Raw genomic sequence first — 12,584 nt, 5'->3', positions numbered from 1 at the left:
GGGGGTCTGGAGCGATTCATTTACCAGCTTTCTTACACTTTTTTTCCCATTTGCATCAGTTCTTCATTGCTATGATCATATAGCTAATAGAAATAACTTAAAAGAGGAAGGATTTATTTGGGCTCCTCTTTCTAGGGATGTCACTCCATTGTCACGTGACCCTAAATACCTAGGAAGGGCATCATGGTGGCAGGAATGTGTCGCTTTTCACTTCATGGCCGATCAGGTAGCAGAGAGCTCAAAAGGACAAGGCCTACATAACAGGTCTCCAAGAACCCTTCATAATGACCTACTTCCTCCAGTGAGGCTTCATTTCCTAGAGCCTCCACCACCTCCCAAAGTACTTCTTTGTGCTGGAAACCGATGATTCAATACATGAGCCTTCTGGAAACAGTGTCCCAAGCATAACAGTTCCCTTTCATGAAGGTTCACACAGCACCATCGTCCCCAGCTATGTGAATGCAGCACATCTGCACGGTGTCACATCTGCACGGTGTCCCATCTGAGGGAAATGCTGGAAAGACTCAGCATACAAGGTCCGGCTTTATAGGGATCTAGAGGCACAAGCACCTGCGACCTATGGTGTGTCCAAGTTCCAGAGTGCCAGAGTTGCGTTCTTGGTAGAAGTCATTATCCCAGCTTCATTTCTGAGAAAGATCCCGACAAAAGGCAACTTAATGAAAAAGTTTTTCTACTTATAATTCCTGGTTAATTTATCATTTCGGGAAAGTCATGGCAGAAATAAAGTTTTGCATCCACTGTTTAGATCAAAGTGAGACTATAATGCATGAATCTTTGCTTGCCTGCTTCCTCTCCACTCGTTTTTTACTCTCTTATATCCTTCAGGACTCTCTGCCTAGGGAATGGTACTACCCTCAATGAGCTGGGCCTTCCTACACCAGCTATCAATCAAGACAGTGCTCCCCAGACAAGTATCCAGGCCAACCAGATAAAGATAATTCGGAATTAAGACACTTTCCCTGGTGAATCCAGTTTGTCACAAGGTAGCAGTTAAAACTGACCAGCACAATCTGGTTGCTTGCACAGTCTAGCCATAGCAAGGCCACTTGATCAGTTCAATGAAAGGTTTCTACCAGTGCTGGGAACATAAGTTACCAGAAGCCAGTCATAGGCCAACCTTACAAGCCAGCTCTTCTGAGGATCAGGACAGCCTTTTCTCTTTTCTAGTCTCATGTTTTCTTCAGATACTGTTTGTGACAAGCAGAACAGTAGTAATACTTAGTAATTTTTGAAGTCTGCAGTATAAAGAAAACAGGGCTAAATACAGGACGCAAAGATTTTCATGTCCTGGGTCAGTTAACCCTGTAGCTTCACCTCTTCCCAGCTTGTATAGCCATTTAGAACTACTCTCAGTTCCCAAACCTGGCTCACACCATCTCATCTTCAGCCCATGCATATTCCATTCTCGCTCACTCTTACCTAGCTCCTTTAGACCTCTCCAGAGGCATCCTTGAAATCTCACTTCCTCTGAAATCCATCCTCACCTGCAGTGTAGGAAGACCCTCACCTCTGTCCTTCCCTCCTTCCGTACCTCCTGTCTCATCAACTGACACTTAGAATTGTTACGGCCTGCACAGTTGTCTCTCCATCAGGCTGTGAAGTCCATGAGGCTGGTGACCTCATCCACTAGATAAATGTGTGTTGTATGAATGAATGATCACTCATGGCTTCTCTTGCTTAATTCAAAATGAGCAGGAGAGCATTCCCTTTGTGACGAGGTCTTCTCATAACTCATCTTCGGTGGTGATGCTGTTAAAATAAAGCCACACACTAGAGGGGCTGACATACAAATGCCCGGTAGTCACGATGTCTTCAGAAGACAAAGGACTGCTCTGTTGCTCTCCATTTGCAAGGACCTGCTTTGCATATATCTTCAAGGGCTTTGCTTGTCTCATTTCTGCACAAATGTCCTTCCTTTCTGTCTGTCCCCTCATGCTTTGCCAGGGGAGTCCCTATCTCTAACACTGTGTATTTTCCTTTTTTTCATTTTCTATTTAATTGAGTCTGATAAGAAACTGAAAAGAGCCACTCTCCCCATTCCTGCCCTCCCCACATAGAGTCATGTGACAAAGGGAGTTTAAAGGAGAGGTTATTTCAAGACTGAACCTGCTGCTGAGTCTGGGGAATACAGGGGTGAGGGAGAAGATTAGCATCAAAGTTTTTCTCTTGAAAATAATTTCTCTTTTAGACTTGAGACTGTCTGCGATTTGACTTCTGTTGGCTGAGTCTGGTTGTCCAAGAGTAATAAGAAAAAGAGAAGGGCATGAATTTGAAGGTGAGCTGCTGCAGCCAGGTCTCACCTTTATATACTGATTCAGAACCCCTGGGACTGGAGTTTGAGAACACGGGCTCTTTAAGGCTACCTCCAGATTCCTTCTCTCCATGAAGTTTGGAAGTCACTGCCTGGTAGACCTAGATGGCAGGTTATACATAAGGGAAAGGACCATGAGAGAGGAGAATGGACTCACAGGTGTTTAGAAATAGAACATCAGCTGAGAAGGCTAACACAGATATATATATATATATATATATATATATATATATATATATATATATATAGCCACATAGGAAACCAGACAGCAAACTCCCTTCCAGGCTGCCAACTGAGCTACCCCTGTGCTATAATCTCAGTGGCTCCATTAAAACATAAAGTTCATTGAGTGGCATTAAGAAGTATGACACCATGGTATCTATAAGAAACAACTAGGTTATCCTAAATCCATTCATTTATTCATATATGAATGACTTAATAGGCTAATGGCTATCTCTAGAGTGGATTTGCTATAAAAACACTTTTGGTTGTGTATCTCTCATCCTGTGGTATCATCTGATGTTTTAGGATACAGAAGAGAGAGCACAATAGAAAAAGGGTCTTTACCAGAAATGAGCCCAAGATCTTAGATCTCCATTTTCCAGAACCTATTCTGAATAAGCAACACAGCCTTATGTATTCTGTTAGAGCAATGGAAAATAGACTAAGATCCCTCATGTAGTCCATGCCTGGGACAGGGACTCTAACTAAATTCTAGGCACAACACTAAATTAAGTCGTTTTGCAGTACCTCAGAGCTGCCGTCTGTTATGTATAAAATAGTTATATATCACGCCGGAATTGTGTTCCTATAAAATGTCAGACAAGCTGCCATACTTGACATGAGCAAAGTCTATATTATCATGAACACAAAAAAACTCCATGAATATTTGTAGCTAGTGCAAATTCTGAACTTTGAACAGACTTAGCAAATTTAATGTTAGGGTAGATTATACCTAAGAGAAATGTCAACTGCAAGAGGTAGTTTCATAGAAAAGTCCTAAGCTCCACGGGGTAACGACAGTGTTTCTCTTGAGATCACCGCAGGGTGGTGGGCAGCCTATATGGACAATCTGGAGCTGGCGCTGTGATCTGTTCCAGCCAGCCTAGTTAAGATGTAAAAAGAGTCATTGTGGAAAGCTGCCCAATGATTGTCAATTTAAAAACCGTTGGCAAATTTGTTGCACCTAATTTCCAAACATGACAGAGGACAAAACTACCACTCTATTTCTTTGCATTATGTTGTCAATCTGGAAGTTCTTTTGTTTGAATGGAGTTCTTCAGTGGCCTGACAGCCTCAGCCATGGTAGGTTCTAAGGATGAGGCCAGGCTTTATAAGGACAATCAGTTCCACAAGATTTTTATTCTTCTCTTAGGGTCAGTTCTTTTACCCAGTGCCCTCCCTATTTGGGACATTTAACTTACAATGTCTATAAAATACTAAGTTATTGAAGGCAATATCTGCACAAGAAATCCATGTGTAAAACAGAATGCTGCAATGGATAGTGGGATCAAAACAAGCATTAGGAAAGGGTGGCTCAGAGGTGACCAGACTTTCAGAGTTTGAAATGGAAGAGAATGCAATGGTAGCCAAGTTCCTCTCACATTCTGATCTAGATCCCCAGTGATGGTCAGGGAGGGAAAGCAGCAACCACTAAGGCTCCTGCCTTCCTACCACAACATCTACCATATCCATAGAGAATTAAGCAGACAACGGCACTCCCATTAGTCACTTAAATCCAATTCATTTGTTGCCTGCATGTACCGGACACTGGCTTAATTTCCTAACATAGAAACTAACTTCACTAGAGAAAAAGCCAGAAAGAAGTGCCGTGGGGCAACTGGAATGCAAGCGGGGAAGTAAGAGGTGCTGGGATTTTCCACACATCAGTGCTGTGTGTATTTTACCTCCACAGCATTCATATAGACCAGATGCTGTGTCATCTTGTTTTAGACATAAGAACTCAGAAGTTAGAACTACAGACAACTTGTCGCCAGATCAATAGCTCTCCCAGACCACCAATGGACACATAAACTCACATCTCTTCAACTTGTGCATACAGACCTGGATTTAATGATCTGGTGGCCCCCTTTTCTAATCCTGTCTATCACTGTACATAGAACAAATTACACAGCCTTAGGCAGCCAATGGCTCCAAGACATCCAATTAACCCTAATGTCTCTACTAGCAGGCCAGGCCATTAGGTCGAGGAATAGTTTTTTGAAAGACAGAGACATAAAATCAGGTTGTCAGAGTGAGGATATATATTTGTTTCTTGGTGCAACGCACAGAAGACTATTCGTGAGACTTGAAAGCCTAGGAGTTAGGGCTAGCCTGATAGATCCAGACATCCAAATTTTGCATCCTGATTTGGGAGTGATTTCTTATTAATAAAAAAACTGCCTAGGCCCATTTGATAGGCCAACCCTTAGGTAGGCAGAGAAAACAGAACAGAATGCTGGGAGAAAGAAGCTGAGTTAGGGAGTCGCCATGGTTCTCCCGCTCCAGACAGACGCAGATCTTCCCTGGTAAGCCACCTCGTGGGCTACACAGATTATTAGAGATGGGCTAGATCAATATGTAAGAGCTAGCCAATAAGAGGCTGGAACTAATGGGCCAAACAGTGTTTAAAAGAATACAGTTTCCATGTAATTATTTCGGGTACAGCTAGCTGATGGCTGGGAGCTGGGGCGGCAGGGAAGCTGCTGCTCCTATTACAACAGCATCCAACTACAGAACAACCTAGCTTTCTCTCAGAGAATAATGGAAAACCAGAAGATGTTTTGGTTTGTTTTATTTTAAATGTTTAAAGAGTGGTCTGTTGCCTATTTAGGCAGCATGGGACAGGTTTAGAGGACCAGGGGTAGATGTTGAGAGACCAGGTGACAATAAAAGATGTGCTGAAATAATGCAAGCTAGACATGATTCGGGGTGTACGTGATTAATTGGGTGCATGTGAATCTTTTTTGAGAGTGGAACCTGTATGAATTAACCTAGTATTAAGAATAAGGCATAGATATCACCCACAGATTATATATAGTTGGCATTAGGAAAGGTCTGACAATACCGCTACACAGTAGGAGCACCTGCTGCTGGGCAGTGGTACTAAATTTTAATAAAAGGCTCACTTAAGTTGTGTAAGTCTGAAACATACATTACTTACTACTCAGAAACAACAGATAGCAAACATTCGGAAGTCATAAAAACCTAGACTTGGCCAGACATGTCGCAAAGGGTTCTAACTGCTCTCAGAAGTTGCAACGCTAGGAACAAGATTTGTGTAACCAAACAACATCTCAAAATAAAAAAAAATTAAGGAACGAAAATAATAAACTAGACATAATCTAAACTGACACATACTAAAAACCAAGAGATATATTTCAAGGGTCAAGTTGCAAAGGTAGGCATGGTAGCATATGCCCAGCACCCAGCACTCACTCACTCGTGTGACGGCTGGTATTCTAACTGGACACAAACCGGAGTCATCTGAGAGGAGGGAACCTCAGCAGAAAGAAGGCCTCCATAAAACAGGCCTGAAAGCAAGCCTGTGGGGAAGTTTCTTGACTGGTGATCTAGGTGGTAGGGCACAGGTGATTGTGGGTAGTGTTAACCCTAAATAGGTCTTCCGGGGGTATATAAGAAGGCAGAAGAGCAGGCCACGAGGAGCAAGCCGGGAAGCAGTACTCCTCTATGGCCTCTGCTTCAGCTTCTTTCTCCAGGTTCCCACCCTGCCTTGAGTTTCTGCTCTACTGTCTTTGAATAGACTATGGTGTGGGAATGTAAGCTGAAATAAACCCTTTCCCAAATTGCTTTTAGTCATGATTTTACCACAACAATGGAAACCTTAAGACAACTATGGAGACTGAGAAAGGATGATCTTGTGTTCATGATCTTGTGCTCAAAGCCAGTCTAAGTTATAGAGTGAGACTCTGTTTCAAGAGAAAAAAAAAATCCTCAAGTTGCTGAATAACTTCTACAGTAGAAGGGAAGCTGAGAGAGTTGATTTGAGAAAGAAGAAACACTTTTATATTACCTAATATATTTAGACGTATTTAAATTTTTGAACAAGTTATATCTGTATACTACCTGAAGCAAGTCCTTCCATTCCCATCCCACCTTCTGCCTCATGGTTAAAGGCCCCGAGAGAGGTGAAAAGGAGAAGGCTGTATAACAGACAGTGAAAAAACTTCATGCTCCGATGCAGGCTTCAGTGGCATTTCCTACCTCTACTTCAAATGCTAACGACAGAACTGCAGCCCCATGCTCATCCTCTCATATAGGGCAATGGAAAACATCTGGACTGTGAGCCTGTAACTCCATACCTGTTAACTACACAGAACTTAGCATGAAGGGTACTGAAACAGAACCACAGCGCTGTAGCTCTGGCAGGTGATAATTCACACCAACCACACACTTGGGAGCAGTGGGCATCTGATGCAGGTAAACCTGCATCCTCTATGCACTACCTGGGCATCTTCCACATACTTAGTCCTTTTTCCCCGTCAATGCAGTGTCTTTGGAAATAACATTAAGTTTTAATTATCTCGAAACCAAAGGCTACTAGCAATTACCAAGGAGAAGAAGATGAGACTTATTAAACAAAGACTTGCTTTGCACAAATGGAGAATTTCAGAGAAGAAAAAAACCACGTGTGCACTCGTGAGAGGGAAGAGGAGTCTACAAAGATGGTTTGAGATATGGAACTTGGTCCGGGCTTCCAAAAATGACCCCAATATTAATTAATAAATTTAGTCCAAACCAGCAGATATATTTTAATTCCTGTTCTTTAATAGTCTTGGCACAGTCTTCCATTTTATCTAACTCTTGACTTCTTTCTTTTGAATTTTTATAGAGCAGCCTGGGCTACATGAGATTCTATCTCAAACAAAAAAAAAAAATGAAAGAAAGGATATAATGTGGAAAGCCTGTTCTCTGAGTCTAGTATAAGGTTAAAAGTTTAAGATTTCACAATTCTACAAAAAATATTATTTTCAAAATCAGCCAGATTTCTAAAACTGAAAATTACATAGTTCCAAGATTTGACACTTAATGTGGACAGATATAGAAATCTGTCCAGCAGCTAAAATGGGATATAATAATAAGCACAGAGAAGGAAATGCAAATGAATAGTTATGCTTTCAACCACTTGTTCTCCAAAGCAGGACATAAAATGCACTTAGTAGGATATTTTTCAGAAGCCGTAAGTGATGGCTTAGGAGGAGACCTTCATGACTGTTCTTCTAGCCTGTTGAGTGTGGCATTTGCTGTTAACTATAAGAGCCTTCTGAGTACTCCACGACCTCTAAAGCTTTGTGGCAAACACTTTTAACAAATTAAAACTATGTATTCTTTAAATTTAAAAGGATTCTGAGGGTGCTAAAAAAACAGAAAGCCAAAGTCAACATGAAGCCCAAGTAACTACATCTTAGAGGAGGAGACAGCAACGTCCCAGGCAAAGAGCGAGTACTCTTGTCTGTTCTCAGTGCCACCACTAAGGTCCACCTACCAAGACAATGGCTCATCACATCCTGGGTACTTTCATACTTCATAAAATCCTATTCTTATCTTAGAAAAGGCAAGCTCCTCGGGATTGAACTATGAAAAATATTGCTCAAAAAAGAGAAAAAAATCATACAAAATTTAAAACTCTATCAATTTCCCTACACAAAACCATATGGTGTCCTAAGTTGATCCATTTTCTTTATTTTGTAATTAACTACATAAATGCCTTGAGAAGCTTCAGGCATCGTTAGACAATCTGGAGACAATGAGAACTTTCTCCCTAAACTTCAGCTGACAAATTATTCCTCTAATAATGTATTGTTTTCTGACATTAATGTTGAAATGCCAAGGCATTCTGACAGATAACTATTTGAAAATTTGTATTCAAAGCTTTTAAATAGCATGAAATATCAGTTTGGAACCAACTGCTAAACAGAAGGGCAAGGGCAGCGGGAAGTGGGGAGAGTGTAATGGAGGTGCCGGTAACAACTCTGGCGTCGGGCCTGATATTGGCATATTAATGCTAGCAATGGGGTTCCCAGCACTACAGCAATTAGACTGGATACATTTTTCCCTAAATGAACAAAATCCTCCCTATTTGTGTTTATTCAGAACTCCAAGTGTTAGAAATTGAGAAAAAAAATATACAATGGAAAAATTACAAAAGACAATCCAAAAGTCAATGATCAAACATTAAGCTAAAGGAGAATTTCTGAGTTTCACTTTGAAAGCAAAGGAAAAGATGGTCTTTGCTAAGGGTTGGTGTGTTTACATGAATCACAAGGCCTCAGACTAAAGCCACTCTACTGAAAACAGTAACTACAGGTTACTACTGCTACCGGACACCGCTCCAAACCCCTGTGTGCTGTCTATGGAGAACACACTCTGGAGTCACAGGCTTTGTATGGAAAGTAAGAACAGAAAATAGCACATGGGTATTTTTCATACTGAGACTGAAACTGTATTATTTGGGATAAACTGGATTAAACAGAACTGCTAAATGTGCATTTCTGTGTCTCTTTTCACTTTGCACAGCTAGTAAGAAATTTCAGTTTAGATTAGGCAACAATAATACATAAATGGAATTGTAGTAAATTACTTTGTTTTTTTAAAAGATTCATTTCGTGCTGGGCTCGTGAGGGGTGGTGTGTGTGTGTGTGTGTATGCTCATGTGCCTGGAGAAGTCAAAAGAAGCATTGGATCCCCTAGAGCTAAAGTTATCCACAGTTGTGAGCTGGCCAAGTAGGGTGTAGGGAATCAAACTCAGGTCCTCTGGAAGAGCAGCAAGCCTTCTTAACCACTAAGTCATCTGTCTCCTGTCCCTTAAATAGCTTTCAAAGTCTCTTCTAGTCTCAAGTCTGACACTAAGAAGTTGCATACCCCAGTTAGCAAGCCTTGGTTAAGTTACTTTACAGCAACCTTGCTTTCTTAGAGACTTTTCTTTTTCACATGTACCTTCTCTCAGAACCTTCTCATTCAGTTTCCCTTAGCCCTTAGTGGACTAGAATGATTATGTTAGTTGACTTGTTTTATGTAAAGGGAAGTTCATACAAGGGTAAGGGCATCATGGGCAGACAAGCTCCTAATTGCCTTCTCATCATATTTTTTTCATATGGGGCTATGTTCTCTGTTCCTCCCTACTCTATTTGCAGAGTAACAATTCTTGTCCATCTGTGGTAACAATGAACTCTGATATTTGTTTTGATATATGTGAAACAGGAGTGAACGATAAAGAAACTTCATAAGTCTTATTATCTGATGATCCCAAATATTCTGGCATTCCATGTTATCTGCGAAACATCTAGAAAGTATTATTTTCCAGCCTTGGTATCCAGAGAGTCTGAATATGATGGTCTTTATGAGGCCTAAGGTCATGTACTTAAGAAACTGCCCAGGTCATTGGAAGGTTCAAACATGGTTTGGGGACCACATGTCTTGCCTAATTTCCTTTCGTACTGGATGTAAAATGAATTGTCACTGTAGTAAGGTAAGGGGCCTCAGGCCTGCAGCTGGGATGCAGTGCTCCCAGCCCCAGCCCACTACTATCAGGAAATGATGTTCTTTGAGCACACATTACTCACTCCTCCAGAGCCTCAGCCATCAGTATATCTTCTTTGTCAGTTTTAACATCCAACTCTGGTTCTCCACTAAGCAAAAGTTTCATGTTATAAATAATCAGCAAAGTTCCTGGAAGGAAAAAAAATAGGAAATATTGACTTGTCAGTACTTCAAGTGCTCTAAATCCAAGGCATGTCTAATCACTTCATCTGTAGAAGAGCAAATTTCCTGTTTCGATTCAGCAAGATATGTTTGGATAAAATGCAAGCTATGCCTTATGGAAAATTATACTCTTGTCTGTGTCTGCTACATTTTCATAATATGATGCTCTTAATACTATTTAATCCACTATCAGTCTTTCAAACTTTGGCAGACTTTTTATAATTTGCATTATGACAATTGCTAAGAGCCTGAGCCAAGGTTGTAATATAGGTGAAGCTCTCATTGGTGAAACTGAATCCAATGCATATGAGAAAAAAATTAGTTTAAAACATAGCACTGAGTATTGCTTTTAGTTTATAGAGCAGGCGCTGACAAACTTCTGAAAAAAAGCCGATTGGTAAATAGTTTAGGCTTTGCAGAACATATTTCCGCTGTCATAGCTACTCAAAACTAATCTTGGTCACTATGTCACAAAAACAGCTAGAGAGGAGGCATAAAGGAATGTGTGCAATTGTGTTCCAATAAAATTTTATTTATAAGTACAAAGCACAGGGAAAACCAAGCAGGCTGCCTGCAGATCTCTTCTCCCGTTTTCCCAGATCCACACCCCCCCCCAGTCTCATCCTCATTCTGCAGCAGAACACCTATGGTCTTCCCTGCCGACTCCCCTCATTCCCATCTCCTGTAAATCCCACAGAGCTTCCCCTTCTAACCTAACCTCCTTCCACCAACTCATTGCTTTTTTTTTTTTCAGCAGGCACCTCCAGCTAACCAGTGGCCAGTCCTGCCAGGGCATCAAGTAGGCTGACAACAGATCCACATTTCTCCTTCTGCTCCTCTAGATGCCATAGCCCCAGCTCTGTAACAGGATACCTGCGGTCATCTCCCCTCCCTCTCTGGCCCCATCCCTAAGGGACCACACAGACCTTCTTCCCAAACCTCGCCTCCCCATCCCCAAGTCATCCCAGTATCCCAGCCTCCAACACTAGCAGGAAAACATTGGGAACAAACCAGCTGAGCAGGCCAGGGAAACAGACCCACAGAAAATATCCTACCAGGCAGCACACAGCCACTATACTCTCTTAAAGTCCAGGAAGGAAGCAGGAATCAAGGAACAAAACACACACCCAATAGAGACAAAATTAGATTCAGATATCAAAGACCAAACCTATAGTCATCCCAATCACAGATGCTAAGATGTCAGCATAAAAATACAAACAGTAACAGCCAGGACAGTATGTCTCCACTGGAGCTCAGCTATCCTACCATAGCAGGCATGGATTACTCCAGCACAGCTGAAGCCCAAGCAAAAGACCTAAAACAGCCTGTAAAAGAGAACTTAATAAGTCTCTAAGGAAAACACTAACAAACAGCGTGAGGAAGTGGATAAATGCCATAAAGAAGTCCAGGGAAATATAAACAGTGCAAAGAAAGGAATAAAATTTTAAGACCTGAAGATGGAGGTGGATGAATGAATGAAAAAAATGAAAACTGCAGTAATTGTGGAAATGAAAAACTTGGGAATTAGAAGAGAACTACAGAGGCAAGCTTCACCATGATATGGAAGAAAGAATCTCAGGTGTTGAAGATATGATAGAAAACAATGGATACACTGGTCAAAGAAAATGTTAAATCTAAAAATTTCAAAACATCCAGGAAATCTGGGACACTATAAAAAGGCCAAATCTAAAAATAAGAGAAAGAAGAAAATTTTCCTAACTTGAGGACATGCCTATAAAGGTACAAGAAACAAACAGAACACCTATAGATTGGACCCGAAAAGAAATTACCCTGGCCACATTATAATCAAAACACTGAATGTTCAAAACAAATGAAGAATATTAGAAGCTGCAAGGAAAAAAATCAAGCAACATATAAAGGCAAACCTATTAGAATTACATCTTACGTCTCAATGAAAACTCTAAAATCCAGAAGGGCCTGGACAGATGTGTCTCAGACTCAAAGAGATCACAGATGCCAGCCCAGACTACTAATACCCTACAAAACTCTCAATCACCATAGATGGTGAAAATAAAATATTTCACGATAAAACCAAAGTTAAGCAATATTTATCTACAAATCTAGTCCTACAAAAGGTGCTAGGAGGAAAGCTCTAACCTAAGGAGGTTAACTCCAACCATAAAAACATAGGGAAATAAATAATCCCAGACCATCAAAATCAAAAGAAAGGAAATACACACCATTAACACCACTACCATCACCAACAATAACAACATTAAAATAACAGGAATCAACAACTATTAATACCTCTCAATACAAATGGTCTCAATTCCCCAATCAAAAGACACAGATTCACAGAATGGGTGTGTAGAAAGGACCCACTGCTTTTGCTTCATCCGATAGACATATCTCAACATCAAAAACAGACATTGCCTCAAGGAAGGCAATGAAGGAAGGAAGGAAGGAAGAAAGGAAGGAAGGAAGGAAGGAAGGAAGGAAGGAAGGAAGGAAGGAAGGAAGGAAAGAAAGAAGGAAAGAAGAGAAGAGAAGAGAAGAGAAGAGAAGAGAA

At 40.9% G+C, this 12,584-nt stretch overlaps 1 protein-coding gene across 1 annotated transcript in view; it reads right to left on the bottom strand.

Moving 5' to 3' along the window:
* The window catches only part of Morc1 (MORC family CW-type zinc finger 1), a 185,884-nt gene that overhangs the window by 126,557 nt on the left and 46,743 nt on the right, over nucleotides 1–12,584 (bottom strand). Inside the window, exon 8 of the mRNA XM_026787615.1 lies at nucleotides 9,916–10,021. Within this exon, the coding sequence (XP_026643416.1) occupies nucleotides 9,916–10,021 (106 nt within the window). The remainder of the gene's footprint in view (nucleotides 1–9,915; nucleotides 10,022–12,584) is intronic.

This window comes from Microtus ochrogaster, chromosome 2, assembly GCF_000317375.1.
Source record: "Microtus ochrogaster isolate Prairie Vole_2 chromosome 2, MicOch1.0, whole genome shotgun sequence".
NCBI lineage: Eukaryota > Metazoa > Chordata > Mammalia > Rodentia > Cricetidae > Microtus > Microtus ochrogaster.
This window is presented reverse-complemented; position numbering and strand designations above follow the sequence as displayed.